The sequence below is a fragment of the Microcaecilia unicolor genome, chromosome 8 (genome assembly GCF_901765095.1).
Source record: "Microcaecilia unicolor chromosome 8, aMicUni1.1, whole genome shotgun sequence".
In the NCBI taxonomy this organism is placed as follows: Eukaryota; Metazoa; Chordata; class Amphibia; order Gymnophiona; family Siphonopidae; genus Microcaecilia; species Microcaecilia unicolor.
This window is the reverse complement of record NC_044038.1, coordinates 28,486,795-28,505,835: the sequence shown is the minus strand read 5'-3', so window position 1 is coordinate 28,505,835 and position 19,041 is coordinate 28,486,795. Positions and strand designations below refer to the sequence as shown.

Here is a 19,041-nt window from a genome sequence, read left to right as displayed (position 1 = left end):
GCCTTAGTGACATTGTCAGAGGGACAGGGTGTTATTCTTCTTCGCACGATAATTCAAAATCATCTTGTTTCCTTTAAGGTTTCTTTCTCCTTTCAGACACTGTTGTTAGTAGCCATGGCTTCAGCTAGCAGGGTCAGGACTGCAAGTTTCTCTCATACAGGTTTTCTTTTTTTCCAATCAGCTAGTACGTCTAGGTAAGAGGTACTTCTTCACCTGGGTATTTCTTTTTCACTCTACCTTAGTTTCCCATTTTTCATCTTTTCCAATCACTTTTTTCTTACTGGTCTGGACTCTTGTACTGGCGTTCAAGATCACAGGAAATTATATGCTTTATATATGCTTTACATATTAAAACAGATCTTATATATTTAGAGAGCTGTTACAAGCTATTTGGTCCTTCCTTTTGGTACTTCTAGTCAAGGTAAGGTTGCCGTTGTTTCGGCCTCACTATATCTCGACGTATTAAGGAATTCATACCTTCTATTTGTCTACTCACTGGGGGACCATTTCCTGAGAGTGTTATAACATATGCTCCATCTTGAGAAGCGGGGTTCTTTCCTTCGCACAGCGATTTTTGGTGCACTAGGTGCACATTTTGTACGGTGCCATTTTGAGCTTATCTTCATTCTCTTTTGATTGATATACACTCTACATGTTCATTGTCGCCAGGAGATGATCTATGCAACTCGGAGATGCTTAGGGGTTTGAAAGGGTCCCTCCCTTAAGGTTACTGCTTTGGTACTTCCCATCAGTCCAATCCTGGTCCGGTCCGGAGGGACGCTAAGGAAGGAGAAATTAGATCTTACCTGCTAATTTGCTTTCCTTTAGTCCCTCCGGACCGGACCAGGCCCCTCCCATATTTTGTCACTTTTTCAACGGGGTATTAAAAAAAAAAAAAAAAAAAGTAGCTTGTACATAGATAGAACTTTAAGTGGACCATGCCACGTCTCTGGTCGGAGTTGCTGGTAGGTTCAGTTGCTGGAATATATGTGTATGTATGTATTTATATATCTATCTATATATGTATGTATATATTTATATATCTATATATGTATAGAACTTTGAGGTCCTTAGCACTTCTGTGCTGAGAGTTGCTGGTGAGTTCTAATTCAAGTGAGCCATACCACTTCTCTGGTAGGAGTTGCTGGTGAGCTTTCCTACAAAAGGGACATACCACTTCTCTGGTGAGAGTTGCTGGGGTACCCAATTGCTGGTATATATATATGTGAACCTTTAAGTAAGCCATGCTAGTATATATATGTGAAACTTTAAGTGAGCCATACCACTTCTCTGGTGAGAGTTGCTGGCGAGCTATAAGACAAGTGAGCCATACCACTTCTCTGGTGAGAGTTGCTGGTGAGCTATAAGACAAGTGAGCCATACCACTTCTCTGGTGAGAGTTGCTGGTGAGCTATAATACAAGGGAGCCATACCACTTCTCTGGTGATGTTTGCTGGTGAGCTGTAGTACAAATCGGGCCATACCACTTCTCTGGTAAGAGTTGTTGGTGAGCTCTGATACTTGGCATTGCCGAGTGCTTTGTGGCTGCTAGGATTCCATACGGCACAGATGGTCTTTCTTTCTTTCTTTCCTGCTTTGTTATTCAAATACTGAGGCTAAGGTCACATGGCCAGGGCTCCTATTGGCTCTCTAGAGTCAGAGTTTTTCTCAGTCTCCACCTGCTGGTAGGCGAGCACAACCCATCAGTCCAATCCTGGTCCGGTCCGGAGGGACTAAAGGAAAGCAAATTAGCAGGTAAGATCTAATTTCTCCTTAGTGTTCTCTCTGAAACATCGAAATTTCAGCATGTAAAACAGTCTTGAAGCTCAAGCATCTGTTACCATATAGTGACAGAGCGTACGGTGTCACTCCGGAGAAGGATGAGTGGGTCTATTCTCCTGACAACTACTAAGCGATGTCATAAAACCACCAAACAACTCAGCACCTGCCAAAAGTTCCCTACAGAAAAAGAGCCAAAAATATTACCTAGTCCAGATCAGAATCTCAAATCTTGCTCGTAAAATGTAGAGGTCGGATCCCAGAAGTGTAAGAAGGATATGAAAAACTGTGCTTAACATCAAAGTCTCTTATTCAGTCAGGGAGTTTGCTGTTTTAAATGGAAGCTTCTCCAATTTTGTTCATTTACAGTTTTGAACTGCAATTTCTAAACACTCCTTCCGCTAACAAACGCGGGAACCATCAGTAAGATTTACAATCATGATCTCAAATTATGATTACAAAGTTTGTTTCTAGATTACTAGAAAAATACATGCTCATGGAGTAACTTTGTCAAACTAATGGGATCTTTTATTAAGCCACGGTGACATTTTTGGCACGCGCTAAATGCTACAGACAACCATAGGAATATATGGGCATCTCTAGTGTTTAGCGCATGCTAAAAAAAAATGCTACCATTGCTTAGAAAAAAGCCCCATAAGTAAAAACAGGTACCAGTTTGACTTAGTAATTGCTCTGAATTTTGAGCCAACGGGAAATTTTTTTTTACAAATGCGAACAAGGGCCATTTTAAATGACCGTCATCCTAATTCTATATATGCAAAATAAGGTCAGTGGCGTGTGTAACTTAATAATTGGCTGTTAAGTGGAGTTAATAAGTCAATTATTGGCTTAAATTGGCACCAATTAGCAATTACACACCCAACTGCCCTTCGTTGCTGTTCTAGAAGTTGGGTGTACAACTTCTAGGGTGTGTGGATGTGGGAGGTGCATGGGAGGGTCAGGGGCCTGCCAAGGGGTTAAGCGCACAGGTTACAGAATACTAGGAGTTGAAACGGCATAACTGCTCACACCTAGGAAAATGTGGACTTATGCTAATGTTTCTAAAATAGTGGTTCAGCATGAATTTGTACTTAGCATCTAAATTCTGGTGCTCTTTCTTGAATCTACACCCATGTGTAGAATGCCTCCAATAAGGATCTTCAGCTGAAGAATTGGATGCACCGTGACAAACCTGATTTAGGCACACTTTTCCCTACAGTTTCTTATTACTACACTAAGAAAAACATCTTTAAAACAAAATGGATTCTTACCTGACCAGGTTACAAAAGCACACAATCTGCTGCCAGGCACAGAATCGTTTGCAACAGCAGAAATAAAAGTGAACTGGTTCTCCTGCTGTAGCTTCTCAATCCATTTAGAAAACTGAGACAGGCAGATCTTTAAGGGTAGACCGTTATCAACTTGATCCTGGATTTTAAGGAACAAGCTACAGGTGAATATGTCAGACAAAGCACTAGTTTCCAGTTATTTTGAGATTAGTATAATGCAGGGGTTCTCAACCCAGTCCTAGGGACACACCTAGCCAGTTAGGTTTTCAGGATATCCACAATGAATATGCATGAGATACATTTGCATGCACTACCTCAATTTTATGAAAATGTATCTCGTGCATATTCATTGTGGATATCCTGAAACCCAGACTGGTTAAGTGTGTCTCGAGGACTGGGTTGAGAACCCCCTAGTTTAATGTAAGCCGCCTCCTCCTGTAACGTCAGGAATACAATGCATCAAGAACTGTAAGTGCCTGCTCAATTCATCTGGACTTCATCAGGCTACCACTCTACAGCTTGACTCAGACTCATCCCTCCCACCCCCAAGTCATCCCCAGCAGTCTGAACCCCTTCACTTCCACCACTTCTCTCCCTCAGCTGATGTATTTTCCAGATTATAGCTAGGTACTCCTCTTCCTTAACTCACTGTTTCTTTATACTAATGCTGCCTGGCTGCCTCCACTGCAGAAACTGGATTTTCTGCAAGTGTGCCATGCCACTTGGCTCTTAGTGAGTTTGAGCTGTGTACTGCAGGAAAAGCCAGTTGCTCTGTCTGTCTTGGCAAAGGCTGCAAGAACAACAATATTAGGGAGGGGCAAAATCCCAGAATCCAGGGTCCAATTTTTCAGTGCCATAGTGACTTACTGCCCAGGATTTATTGAGCCCTGTGCTACCTGTTTTATGCCTGTTAATTCTGTGCAAAATTCCGAGAGAAAAGGATGTTCTTGAGGCTGGACGTAGATCTGAAATTCCGATTCAATCTCTCCAGTTGAAGTGTTTAGCAAAACTGCAGGAAATTCAACTAGGAACAAAACACAAGTATTTGTACATGCTTATTAATAAATAATTATGAAAAAAAATCAGAGTTTCAGAAAGCTACATTCTAAAACATGTCAAATTATTATTGGCTACACTGCACCATCCACCTTTTTCTTGGGGGGGGGGGGGGGGGGATTAGCCTTCATTCACAACTGCCTGGGGTTTTCCCCCCTTGTTTTATATTCCCCATCCGATACACTTAGCCCAGTTAGATAAGGGAATAGGCTTCCCTAGGAGCTATAACCTAGGGTTACTTCCAAAATCCTATACTCATGGGCATCAAATCCAGCTACACAAAGGCTAATTCTAGAGCAGGAATAAGTACATAAGTATTGCCACACTGGGACAGACCAAAGGTCCATCAAGCCCAGTATCCTGTTTCCAACAGTAGCAAATCCAGGTCACAAATACCTGGCAAGATCCCAGAAAAGCTCAATACATTTTATGATGCTTATCCCAGAAATAAGCAGTGGATTTTCCCAATTCATTATTATTATTAACATTTGTATAGCACTACCAGACGCACGCAACGCTGAACACCTGACATAGAGAGACAGTCCCTGCTCAATAGAGCTTACAATCTAAAACTAATACAGACAGACAAGACAATTAAGGGTGAGGGAAGTACTGGGTGAGAAGGAACAAGGGGAGGTAATTGAGTAGTAGCTAGGACCCAAAAGCAGTGGTGAAAAGGTGGGTTTTCAGCACAGATTTGAAAACTGGTAGAGATGGAGCTAGACGTACAGGCTCAGGAAGTCTATTCCAGGCATAAGGTGCCGCGAGGTCCATAGACCATTTAATAATGGTCTATGGCCTTTTCCTTTAGGAAGCCGTCCAGACCCTTCTAAACCCTGCTAAGCTAACTGCCTTTACCACATTCTCTGGCAACAAATTCCAGAGTTTAATTACCCGTTGAGTGAAGAAACATTTTCTCTGATTCGTATTAAATTTACTACTTTGTAGCTTCATCGCATGCCCCTCTAGTCCTAGTATTCTTAAGGCACCTAATTTTCCTCAAACAATACTAGCACAAGTTGTCAAAAACAAATTTACATTTAAGGTATGAGCACTTACCCCATAGCTGGTACAAATGTTGAACTTAGTTGTGCACTAGAATGTCGTGCAGAAATTGAACTATTTTATAATTTACATACATTACTTGTGCACCCTTCCCACCTTACCAGCCAAGTATGCGCCAACAAATCAAGATGCATATTTTCTAAGAGGTCATTTGTGCATGCAAATGATTAGAGTACAACCATTTACATGCCTTTCTTGCTGCCTACAACTAGGTGGCTCCTTATAGAATTGCCCCTTCACCATTAGGTGATAGCTCTCTTTGTCCAGCTCTTTAGCCTAATGGTTTATGCAGTGGGCTTAGAACTTGGGGAACTGGGTTCCATTCCCACTGTGCCTCCTTGTGATCCTGGGCAAGTCACTTAACTCTCCACTGCCTCAAATGCAAAATATATAGGGGTGAATTTTATAGATGGTGCTGAAAAAAAGCACTATTCTATCAGCCACGCTTAAAGTTAGGCATGGTTCACAGAATAGTACTTACACCTGGGAATCGCGCCTAACTTTTGGTGCGGACATTTGCACTACCTGAAACGCGGTGTAAATGTATGTACCTAAATTGGGTGCTTATCCCCCCTTATTCTATAACAACACACATAAATGCTAGGAACGCCCCCCTTCTACTTGTGCCTAAATTTACATGCATACATTTCAATTAAATCTATTAGTGCCAATAACTGTTTGATAAAAGCCGATTATTAGTGCTAATTAGTTTGTTATTCAATTAAATTACACACACAGTTTTTGGCAACTTATAGAATTAGGGGGATATTGTGAGCTCACTAGGGACAGAGAAAGTACCTGCATTTAATAAATGTGAACGGCTTAGGATGTAACACATTAAGGTGGTATATCAAATCCATGACACCCCCACCCATGTTGCTTTCACAGCACCTCCAGCCCTGGCCTGAAAAATCAAATTGAGATCCTTCTCATGACTTTTCTTGCCATGGGCTGAGCCCATAAAAATCCCCCTTTAATACCTAACATTAAAATAAACTATGCTTGTAACCAAAATGTCACATTTCCTAATGCACTCTGAACCACTGTTACCACACTTACTGATTTCTTGGCTGTAGTGTTGTTTACTATCTTTCCAGCAAGTAGATTCAAAGTCAAGAATAATCAAATAATCAAAAATTTGTTCTGCAATACAAAAAGAAAAAATTATGGTTATTTTTGTGGAAGTAATGCAAAGCTATTTTCATGCTAAATGAAAATGACATTGGGGAAAGTGTGCTACTTACTTAAAGCAGGTCTCCGTGAATTCTCACCGTTTGCTGAAGTTATGGAGCTTTTTCTAATTAACCCAAGCTGCCTGAAAAAAAAACAAAGATGAAAAATTATGCGACAACTGTACTACCTATTAGATCCCATTTCTTTACTCCCTACTGAACGTTTTTGGATCAGGAGACCCCTTTTTAGGGGACTAAATTCAGTCAATTAACCTGACATGACAGAAAAGGCAATGCTAATATCCAGCAAGGCTTATCCACACAAAAATGTGATTTAAGCCAAAAGAAAGGGGTAACAAAAAGGTATTTAATTTTAGACCTATTTTAGATAGAACACAGAAATCCAGCCAGATCAGGACTTGTACAATTCTGGCATTTTTTTTCATAAAGGAAAAGCTGAAGACGGTAAGACCTGAAATGGCCCACTACCAGATGTGGTGGTCTTATCATTCACTCTGCTACATTACTTATATTGTGCAGGTTTGCAATCTTTTATCCACAAAAAACAAGGAACTATCCTCAATTCCTGCACTTGTCTAAGGCGAAAAGTGATCGCTCAGCATTTTGCAAGTCACTGTGATTGGTTTTCAGTATTATTGTGGTGCCCACTTGTATTATGTCTGTGTTATATAAAATAAGTCTATATAGCATCATACCTAAGAGCTATGAAATTATGGACAAATAATCACTATTCTGTATGTTAACTGGGATGCTAGACATGTTGAAACGTTGTGAATGGTCTGTTTGTATTCTGTATTTGTGGCATTCTTACAAGATAAACCAAACAAGTGTATGTTCATCTAAATGGAGAAATATACTGTGATTACAGATAGCCTATTATATTCAACTCTTACAATAATAAGTTAGCAGATATAGTGCTTACTTTGCCAGAGTCTTGGTTGCCATCTCTCTAACCATATAAGTCCTAAAAAACAGAACAAAAATAAATATATTGGTTATACGTACCTCTATAAGGTAATGACTGTTTGGAGAAAGAAGAAAACAAATGATTATACGCACCAAACAAACTATTATATTTCTCCTACACAGCTATTCTCGTTGGCAGGAAGCACAAATTTTCTACTTTAAATTGGTACCTAAGCCACCTATACACGTCATTGACACCAAGTGGTACTTCTGTGCAAATGTGCGCCAAGCGCTATGGGCTAGATTCTGTATATAGCGTCCAAAATGTAGGTGCATTGGTAACACACCTAGCGCTATTCTATAAAGGGAAATGGGACTTGATATGCCGCCTTTCTGAGGTTTTAGCAACTACATTCAAAGTGGTTTACATATATTCAGGTACTTATTTTGTACCAGGGGCAATGGAGGGTTAAGTGACTTGCCCAGAGTCACAAGGAGCTGCAGTGGGAATTGAACTCATTTCCCCAGGATCAAAGTCCACTGCACTAACCACTAGGCTACTCCTCCACTCCATAAACCATGTCAACAGTAAGATGCGGTTTATAGAATAGCACATAGGCCAGGGGGATGCGCGTACATTTACTCGCAGCCATTTATGACGCTGAAAACCTGGTGTAAGTGCCCGTGCCTAAATGACGCTCATTCCTCTGAATTCTATAACAACGCGTGTAAATGTGATTGACAACCCTGACACGCCTACACTCCTCCCATGGCTGTGCCCCCTTTTCAGCTACATGCATTAGAATTTACGAACGCCTCTTTTTACAATATGCCTAAAAAGAAGCGGACGTAAATTCAAATTATTGCCAATTAGTGATAACTGGTTATGACCAATTATCACTAATTGGCTCATTACTTCAGTAGCACATGTAACTTGGCTGCATGCACAATTTTAACATACGCTACTCGCCACGACTTATAAAGAATCTGTTTGTGTGTCCTATTTAGATTGTAAGTTCTTTGAGCAAGGACTGTCTTTTTTCATGTATGGTGTACAGCGCTGCGTATGCCTTGTAGCGCTACAGAAGAGTTAAGTAGTAGTAGAATCCGGGGGTATGCATGTAACTGCATGGGTGTGCCTCCAAGAGAAACACTTAACTTATAGAATACAACTGGTGCGTCGCTTAGCACATCTAGGTTTCCATCTACATAGTGTAGATGTACTAGCCTTACGCTAGTATTCTATAATGGCATCTTCGTGCACAGATGCTGTTGTAGAAATTGGCATCCAGCACATGGCATTGGAGCACCTAAATGTAGCTGTCAATTTATAGAAGTGTCTCCTACATATTAGTCTCTACAGTGGGGCCAGTTATTAACAAGAAAACAAAAGTCACACTTACTGCAATGTGTCAGCTGATTATACTGTGATTTTTTTAGTGATTTGACCGCTCACCCCTTTGGGAATTATTCTGATAGCCAGTTATGAACTCCCATCCTACTACAATATACAGGTTACCAGATTTTTGGTTTTCAAATCTAGGTTATCGGGGCAGGGTGGGGTAGTACCTTCCTGGTCAATTTTCTATCATAACAATTGAACAGGACCATAATTTATTAGATTGTATGTTTAAGAAATATTCTTTAAGTTGCTTAACAGAAAAGTACAATAAGAGTATTGCCAGGACTCAAAATGCACCAAACCAACCTATAAAAAGGCAGCACTGCAAATAATACATCAAGATCTTGAACACCAGTACATCTCCTACTGAGACAACAGAACACACAGGACTCCACTGTATAGACAACAGAGACTGTACAGGTCTGCTACAGAGTCATAACACAGAAATCACATGCTAGCAGAACCACTCACCTTGGTCACAAATGCAAAATACAGACACCCACCCACCAAATACTGATCAAGGGACCACAAATTAGTGCTTGAAATATGCAGACAAAAACTAAACTGGAAACTTTTGAGCATCGAGGCCATAGAAACCTGCCCTGAAGTTGTAGGTTTATTTTTCTTAAATTGTGGACTGTCAAAAGCTTTCCTGAAATCTAAATCTACCCGCAGTCTCTGCTGATACCACGGTACTAATAGACCCAGCAAACAAGAGTAAAGGAAAGGAATAATCATATAACTCTACCATTTCTCACCCACACAACCTGACAGGAATCTGTGACTTTCACTTGAGTGTACAATGAATCACGACAAGGTACACATCTAGCGCCTCCTTAGTCCATTCTCTGTTGTTGTAACCAAGGATAAAATGGTTTAGTCGATTGGAAATGCTTAAAGATTATGTACTCATTCCTAAGCATACAAATTAGGATACAATAACAAACAACGTTTCAGAACACAATTCTCTTGTTCCCATCCTCCTTTCCAAAAGCAGAGGGTCAAGTGTAGATATAGCATTTTTTTATAGACCATTGGCCTCATAAAACCAAATTTGTTTTGTAATGTTGGGTTTTATTAGAATAAAGAGAAGAGAGCTGTAGGATAAAGATATCATTAACATGAAAAAAATGTGAGAGGGTAAGATACTTTTTTTTTCCCCCTTACCTCAGTACAGATGGACAGCACTGGGACGCTGGTCATTTCAGGAAAGACTTGAAAGAAAGGCTGCCGCGATTTCTTTCTCAGCCAGAGCAAGAACAAGGACTGTTGGTCAGGAAGAGATACTGGCATGGAATTGGTACCACTGAATAACAAACCGTAGGACAACTGGAACCAAGAACGTTAGTTCCCTGCTAAGACGGGGGGAACACTTTTAAGAACAACACCACTCACAGGAAGTTTAAAATAAAAATCCCAAAGACAGCGTGTGTGATAAAGGAGGAACGGAAAAACGCTGGAGAAGTGCGGCAAGAAGATTATCTGGGTAATGCAAGCCCGGAAGAGAGCTGAAAGAGGTAGAACAGAGAAATTACAGGAGAAAAAAAAGTATCATCTTATTTTCTTTTCTCTGTTTTATTTATTTCTATTGTATTCCTAATGAAATCAGGGCCATCAGATGACTTTAGTCCACGGTGCTGCTGAGTCCTCTTGAACATGTCACTTTTGGTGGAACTGGAACTTGGAAGTTAGTTGAGCAATGAGCACTGCCATAGGGGGAGGAGACAGGAGAGTAGAAACGAAGAGGATGCACCGTGCGTCTACGTCACCTGTAAGGATTCTGGGATTTGTAGTCCAGGACTTCCTGTACAGTGTTACACAGACCGTTTGGAATGAGTATTTAACGGACACATCCATGTTGCTAGTATCTAATTATCCTGCGATGTCTTGGAGGTATATACTTTTTTTTGCTGGTTGTATTTTCCTTCCGATGAAGATCAACAAACTAAGTTGTAGGTAGATGGTACTTTTGGTTTTTATTGAACTAATTCTGCCAGGCTTTCAAGAGCAACACCCTGATGCACCCACCCAATGAAGGGGATGTAGCTCTACAAAATTAGGCAGAGATATTTTAAGATAAGAATAATGAAAAGTCTGAGGGTACCCATTTATGGAGGAATAGGCTTTCACTTATTTTAGGGGCTTAGAATGGGACTGATGTACCCACCTGAAGGGGATATAGCTCTAGAAAGCTAGGTAGAAATGTATCAAGAATTAGAGAGAGAAAACATTTATTTATTTATTTTATTTATTTACTGCATTTGTATCCCACATTTTCCCACCTCTTTGCAGGCGCAATGTGGCTTACAATACATCATGAATGGTGGAATTATATAAGAAAATAAACGTTTAGTATTACAGAAGGATCTTGGGTAACATTATAATGATAAAGCATGATAGTAGTATAACAAGCAGATATTATAACACAATTCTGGATGTATGTGTATCATCAGTGTATGCAGGAATGAACATTTGCTTATTTTAGAGGCTGAGAATGAGGCAGAGGTTTTCTTTGGTGGCCCCTGCTCCCTAATGTAATCCAGTGGCCTGCTAGGATTATCCACACAACAACCACCTAATCTTATCATTGGGTGGTCCTGTTCGATGGGGCAGGGATTGATGAAGGTAGGCCCTAGCCCTAAACGAGTGACTGGACTGCCTAGCAGTGGATTGAACTTTTGAGGATGAGTCCACATTCTGAGATATGACTTATTAAGTAATGTCAATCTTAAAAGCTTTCTGATTGAACACTACAGCAGAACCTGTAAGCTTTTACTAAGGGGTCCTTTTATGAAGCTGCATTAAGCACTAATGTGCACTTAACACAGCAAAAATAGCCTAACATTGGATGCACTATTAGTTGTGGCTTCCGTCAGCAGTGGAGAGTGGACTTTTCTACACTGACCAATTAGTGCATGTACATTACAGCATGCTAACTGGTTAGCACACGGTTAACAAAGGTGCTCTTACCACTATCTAAGTGGCGGTGAGTGCGCCTGCGCTATTTTTTTTTTTAATGGCCATATGCCAATGCTAATATTAGCGCAAGGACATTAATGAAACAAATTGAAAAAGGCTCTTTTAGCCAGCTGCGCTAAAAATGGGCTTAGCGCACAGGAAAGGCCCTTGTAAGGGCGCACTAAGCCTATTTCTTAGCACAGCTTAGTAAAAGGACCCCTTAACCCATTAGTGCCCAACGTTCCCATATGGTGGCTTATTATGGGAACATTGGGTACTAATGGGTTAATGGCCTGTCATTATCCTTTGACATTCCCTTAACCTCCATAGCCCCATTTCTTTTCTTCCTACATTTTTGTCTCTAGAATAAGTAAACTGTTTTGCTGTTTTAGAGGGCAAATTCTTTTTTTTTTTTTTTTGTTACATTTGTACCCCGCGCTTTCCCACTCATGGCAGGCTCAATTCAGCTTACATGGGGCAATGGAGGGTTAAGTGACTTGCCCAGAGTCACAAGGAGCTGCCTGTGCCTGAAGTGGGAATCGAACTCAGTTCCCCAGGACCAAAGTCCACCACCCTAACCACTAGGCCACTCCTCCACTCCAACATTTCAACTGAACACTGAAAAAAAACACTGCCTCATCCTCTCATCCCAACACAATAATTATAAATCCACAACCTTAAACACCCCAGATCACACCCTCCCTATCTCAGCCTCAAAATACTAGGCGTTACAATTGATCGCAATCTTACACTTGAGAACCAAGTAAACTCCACTAAAAAGAAAATGTTTCATTTAATGTGAAAACTTAAACGTATAAAACCTTTCTTCCCGAGGGAAATATTCCGCAACCTGATACAATCAATGGTAATGAGCCAAGCAGATTACTGCAATGGAATATATGCGGGATGTAAAGAACAACTCGCAAAGAAACTCCGGACAGCCCAAAACACAGCAGCCAGGCTGATATTCGGTAAAACACGTTTTGAAAGGGCCAAACCCCTCCGAGAAAAACTGCACAGGCTCCAAGTCAAGGAACGTATCACCTTCAAAATCTGCACCTTGGGCCACAAGATTATCTACAGTGAAGTCCCAGGATATATGGTCGACCTGATCGATCTCCCAACCAGAAACAAAACCAGAGCATCATGTACCTACTTGAATCTCCACTACCCAAGCTGCAAAGGACTCAGATACAAATTAACCTATGCGTCCAACTTCTCCTACATAGGCACACAATTGTGGAATGCACTGCCAAAGACTGTGCAAACAATCTACGACCACCTAACCTTTAGGAGATCATTAAAGACCTACTTATTCAGAAAAGCATTCCCCACCGACATAACTTAGATGCCTCAACACTGCAACACAGTAGAACCATAGATTGTATTGGACACTATATATTCCTTCCTATTGATCCCTATGTACCTGAATATACTAACCTTACCCGACCCTAATATCAAATTGTATTTGTTTCCATACCGGACTTGGCGATCGCCTTTACGGTATTATGTAAGCCACATTGAGCCTGCAAATAGGTGGGAAAATGTGGGATACAAATGTAAAAAATAAAAAAATTAAACTAAATGAATAAAAATAAACTAAAGTTATATGACACCAGCAGGTTATCTCTGGAAATGTAGTAGTTTTATATCAGTTGTTATGTTAAATTACATCTTGGTGTTATATTGTAGAGAGTCGTAAGCACTGATCAGAGGTAACATGGATGAAAAGTATAAAAGAGACGGTGAGCATGAGGACCTTGCTGTTAACGCCAAAAGGAAAAAGATAGAAAAGGATGAAAAAACCCCAGATGCATGTGAAAAGCCAATGAAAACTAAGGTAATCGGAGAATTAAGTGGGATTTTTATTATTACTATTACTATTATTATTATATTAATATCAAAGGGGATCTTTTACTAAGGTGTGCTAGCGTTTTTAGCTCACGCTAAAAATCAGCTAGCACTAAACATTGAGATGTTCATTATATTTGTATGAGTGTCTCAGCATTTAGCACCAGCTGATTTTTAGCACATGCTAAAAACGCTAGTGTATCTTAGTAAAAGACCACCAAAGTGTTGTTTGGATAGTTCCACTGGATTCTGTTGGCATTTTTCCACAGCATTGATTTTTTTTTTCCATAGCACTGATTTTAAAGTTAAAAAAAAAAATCAGACATATATGAAAGTTAATAAGCTTGTCTCTGGGTATCCTCTCCAAATATGCTCTGTGTGAGATCTCAGGGTTGTGAAGTTGGTACCAAACTTGACTCCAACTCCTTTTTTTATTTATGAAATTTTGAACAAAATACAGAAGAATCACTTGCTTAAGAAAATGAGTTAACAAGCAGAGAAAACATCGTAATTATAAATGGAAAGAAACTATCCAGGAAATAAAACTAAACCTGAACTCATACCAAAGTCCACCATTATGGAGGGAGTTAACGTAGAAAATTAGATCCAGAATTAAAAAAAAAAGAAACAATGTGCCTAAAGAAACATAGAGGCATATTTTCAAACCACTTAGACTTACAAAGTCCCATAGGTTACTATGGAACTTCGTAAATCTAAGTGCTTTGAAAATGAGGCCCATAGGCAACTAACACTGTGCACAGCATAATATATGAACAAACTAACCTAGTTGACCTATCAACGAGCAGCATCAGATAGCAGGGCATCTAAAATTGGTATAGAGGCCCCTGCTGGAAATTTATCCGAGAAAAACATGAAAGGATTAATAAAAAAAAACCAAACGTATTCTCACAATACTTAACCAAGCATTTACATGGATATTTCAACAAAAATGTAGCCCATATCTGTAAACCTTTAGGGTGAAGAAGAAGAAACTGCTGTCTCGTTTTCTGCATAGCATGGGCTACATCTAGAAATATCTGTATTTTAAGCTTGCAATATACGGCATCTCTGTATTTAGGAAAAAAGTTCTCAATATCCGTTCCCAGTCCATGTCAAAGGGCAAAGTCACTTTTAAAGTAGCAGGTGAAACTTGCTGCTTTATAGACCTCTCTAAAAAGGTTGTTAATCCCATTTTCTCAATTTTTGGTACTGGATCCAAAGAATATGGAAACACTCCAGAAGAAAGGATTTTAGGTGTCTGAGGCAAATTATAAACCTTTATAATAGAAGGATGAGCTGATTATGGGATGTTCAGAGTTTCCAGTAAATACTTCCTTAACATTTCTCATTCACATATATTCGATACTTTAGGAACATTTATAAAACGTAAATTTTTGTTCCTCAGAGCGTTCTTCATATTCTCCAATTTTGTGTGTAATGCAGAATTTTGTTAGGCAGATTCTGGGTTTCTGTCAAATATTTAACTCTTCGATAAGACTTCAAACTTCCTTGAAACGCCTGATTTTACAGGGCTTGTGAAGTAAATTGGATTGATAGAAGTTTATCCAGTTCCTCTTATCGCCATCCATATTGAGGTCAGAGAGATCTCGGTTAGGGTTACCATATTTGCGGAGACAAAAAAGAGGGCAGAAAAAATAAAAATGGTTGCTACCTTTGCTAAAGAAATATTTAATTGTAGTTAATGAACACACATAAGTACATATAAGTACATAAGTAGTGCCATACTGGGAAAGACCAAAGGTCCATCTAGCCCAGCATCCTGTCACCGACAGTGGCCAATCCAGGTCAAGGGCACCTGGCACGCTCCCCAAACGTAAAAACATTCCAGACAAGTTATACCTAAAAATGCGGAATTTTTCCAAGTCCATTTAATAGCGGTCTATGGACTTGTCCTTTAGGAATCTATCTAACCCCTTTTTAAACTCCGTCAAGCTAACCGCCCGTACCACGTTCTCCGGCAACGAATTCCAGAGTCTAATTACACGTTGGGTGAAGAAAAATTTTCTCCGATTCGTTTTAAATTTACCACACTGTAGCTTCAACTCATGCCCTCTAGTCCTAGTATTTTTGGATAGCGTGAACAGTCGCTTCACATCCACCCGATCCATTCCACTCATTATTTTATACACTTCTATCATATCTCCCCTCAGCCGTCTCTTCTCCAAGCTGAAAAGCCCTAGCCTTCTCAGCCTCTCTTCATAGGAAAGTCGTCCCATCCCCACTATCATTTTCGTCGCCCTTCGCTGTACCTTTTCCAATTCTACTATATCTTTTTTGAGATACGGAGACCAGTACTGAACACAATACTCCAGGTGCGGTCGCACCATGGAGCGATACAACGGCATTATAACATCCGCACACCTGGACTCCATACCCTTCCTAATAACACCCAACATTCTATTCGCTTTCCTAGCCGCAGCAGCACACTGAGCAGAAGGTTTCAGCAGTAGACATTCTACTTTTCAAGAACTTCTGGATTTTAGTTCGACTGAGCAGTGGCGTACCAAGGGGGGGGGGGGGGGGCAGTGGGGGCGGTCCGCCCGGGTGCACGCCGCTGGGGGGGGGTGCCGTGCGCCGGTCAGCGTCGTTCGTTTCCATGCTCCCTCTGCCCCGGAACAGGAAGTAACCTGTTCCGGGGCAGAGGGAGCATAGAAACGAACGACGCTGACCGGCGCGCGGCACCCCCCCAGCGGCGTGCACCCGGGGGGGTTCTTTTGCTGGGGTGGGGGGGTGTCCCTTTGCTGGGGGGGGGTCGCGCTGCACCTGGGGGGCGGGGAACATCCGCGATCTGCCCCGGGTGTCAGCACCCCTAGGAACACCGCTGGTCTGAGCCTAAGCATACTTATCATAAGAGCGCATATCCCTTTGGCTTGTTTCTGAGATACGTGTGAAAGTCTTTGTATGACATATGCTTAAAATCGTGCTGCATGAACAAATTCCTTTGACATATTCAACCAGCAGGGGAGCACAGAGGGGATCAGCAATGCCTTTTTCTCTCTTTAGCACCCCCATAGTGTCCAGACTGACTAATAAGCCAGAGATGGTTTCTCTCGTTATGTTGGTAGGTGTGTTGGTCATAGGCATGTAAAAGAAAGAGGACATTTCCCTAAAAATTAAAAATCCTGTAGGACATATCTGAAGAGGACAGAAGACATATGGTAACCCTAATCTCAGCAGGCCTTTGCAAGGAAAATGAAAAAGCAGGAATCTCTTCTCCTCCATCAGTGTCTTGCCCGCGGTCTTTCAATCCAGTTTCCTTTCCACCCTTGGAGGTTCCAGCTGCACGCGACAGAGCCAACATCACAACGACCTAGCAGAAACCCAATTAGCAGCAACATTCCATGCTACTAACCACTGCAGCCTTCCCGGCGTCGGCGGATCTTCCTGTAGCTGGATTAGGCAGGGGTTGCCGTTCTCCCGGGCTTAACGAGATAACAGCAGCATCTGTGGGCTTTTGCACTTCAGCCAGCGGCTGAGCTCCGGGTAAAGCCAACACAGAGTTCTGAAGGTGTCAGTCCATTGGGCCAAAAGTAGGACAAGGCGGGGCAACTTTCCCAGCTTCCCGACTGTCTCCTTTCCTCTTCTTCCCCATCAAAATAGGGCAGTGAAACAGGTAACCAGGAAAAGAGCTCCAGTGCTCACAAAGTGCTAGAGGCCTCTGACTCCAACTCCTATGGATATTGGGCTTTAACAGCCCAATGATCAAAGGTAAATGTGGGCGCTAGAGGCCACTAGTGCCAGACTAGCACCTGCATCGAGCAAACAGCGCCCATGCCAGGCAAGAGCACAGAGCTCATTTAAAATAGATTTAAATGAGCTCTGCAGTATTCTACTCCTGTGATCAGAGAACAGCGCTCTGATCGTAGCGGTGGAATAGCGCCTTAACCCTACGCCAGCTCAGAAAGCCCAGGCTGCTGGAACCGTGTCCTGGGGATCCATTGGAACCCTGCCATCACTTCAGTGTGTGTGTTAACACACTGCCGTCTTCTGGAGAGCAGTTTTACCTTTTGAAAAAGTAACTGTGCTGTTTTGTTTTTTTTATCTGCTACGGTGCGTTAGTCATTTGGCCATCAGTTGTATATGGTGGAAATTAGGGTACACACCATTTAAACCTTTTGGTGATTAAGATCACAGTATAGCCCTTGACGCAGCCCTTTTGGGTATAACACGGCCTGTGTCAGGCGTTTTATTGGTATATTTATCCGTCCCACCATGGTGGTCCAACCACCAATACCTAGGAAGAAATAAATCACCCAAGGCTGCATCAGCTTGCTCTTTATTAGATACCTTTACAATTAGCAGATCAATGATATCTCACTGGAAGTATGGAATATTGCTATGCAAAAGTACTTCTATATCTGAGATTCCAAAGAATATACAAGCAACATGTACAATCAATTGGTTATGGGAATATAGTACCACAGCTACACATAGGTGTTCTTTGGGTCTGAGTCTCTAATGTTTTATTTTACCAGCCAAAGCCAATTAGTAGGTGTAAAAGACTCAAGGCTACTTATGAGAAAGCAATTAGATTACTTGCCAATTCGGATACAATTGATTGGTTTCTCATGTGAGAGAGCAGCCAGGCCTGTACAAAGGTACCAGCTGTGGCTGTCTCTCTCCGCAGAAATAGGAAATACAATCACTTATATATGCTCATTAACATAACAGGTCATTCTGACAATCCCATTTATTGGATATATGCTAATGTACTGGTTAACACTGATTGGCTATGGTAATGAGTTGATTAGTATTTACTGGAAGAGTAAGTCATCTTCCTGAGGAGCCATCTTGTTCTATTTTTTACCAAAACATCTGTGACCACAATGTTGCTAAACGATGTTACTCTGTTTTTCCACTTACGCCCATTCCTCATTCTGCTGCATCAGAATGTTACAACAGATCGGTCACACTGAAGTTCAGGGTAGTCATGGGCCTGTAAGGTTTTCTCTCATTTTAGATCCTGAACCACAGTCTCAGGCCTTGAACCAAGGCTCTCAGTTATGATAACAATATTCATCTCCCCTCTTGAAGGTCTTTGAAGACCTTCACCAAATATGGGAATTACTAGTGCTCTGTTTGTAGGCTGTCTTAGGTTGCAGGCATCCTAAAATCCCTAAACAGGTTGGGATTTCCGGGCCTTACTTTACCCGTCTTGGCCACACAATCATAAGCACTAAGAGGTGGATAGTAAGTATGAGAGACCACTAGTAAGGAGAATCTGTATGTTTAAGATTGCCAATGGTGTAACTAAGAATAGGCTGAAGGCAATAGTTATGGCTTCCATCACAGAGTAAAATGGTAGCAACATTTTCTATGGGTAATTCCCATATACCTTTACCATTATAAAACTCCAAAGGAAGAGAATGGGGTTTGGTAGTACCTGTCCTTACCAAACAAGTTTTAAACGTTGACTGTGAGGTGGGAGGCACGCTAGCTTCTTTGAAAACAGTAAAGCAAGGGATTTGCAAAATTTGTCATTATTGTTATCACTCTGGAGTAACTTTATCATGCCTATGGT

At 41.1% G+C, this 19,041-nt stretch overlaps 2 protein-coding genes across 4 annotated transcripts in view; one reads left to right on the top strand and one right to left on the bottom strand.

Annotated features, from left to right (window-relative positions):
• The window catches only part of ERI2 (ERI1 exoribonuclease family member 2), a 29,884-nt gene extending 19,950 nt beyond the window's left edge, over window positions 1-9,934 (bottom strand). Inside the window, 6 exon segments of the mRNA XM_030212802.1 lie at window positions 3,051-3,207; window positions 3,965-4,092; window positions 6,249-6,332; window positions 6,434-6,504; window positions 7,305-7,346; window positions 9,858-9,934. Coding sequence (XP_030068662.1) covers window positions 3,051-3,207; window positions 3,965-4,092; window positions 6,249-6,332; window positions 6,434-6,504; window positions 7,305-7,339 — 475 coding nt within the window. The 5' untranslated portion in view covers window positions 7,340-7,346; window positions 9,858-9,934.
• A 191-nt stretch (window positions 9,935-10,125) lies between these two features.
• REXO5 (RNA exonuclease 5) overlaps window positions 10,126-19,041 on the top strand; it is a 55,797-nt gene continuing 46,881 nt past the window's right edge. Inside the window, exons 1-2 of one of the 3 annotated variants that reach the window (XM_030212798.1) lie at window positions 10,126-10,207; window positions 13,341-13,488. In XM_030212798.1, the coding sequence (XP_030068658.1) occupies window positions 13,369-13,488 (120 nt within the window). In that variant the 5' untranslated portion in view covers window positions 10,126-10,207; window positions 13,341-13,368. Of the gene's footprint in view, window positions 10,208-10,512; window positions 10,584-13,340; window positions 13,489-19,041 lie in introns of those variants that run through there. The other 2 variants (XM_030212799.1, XM_030212801.1) reach the window with 2 other exon arrangements.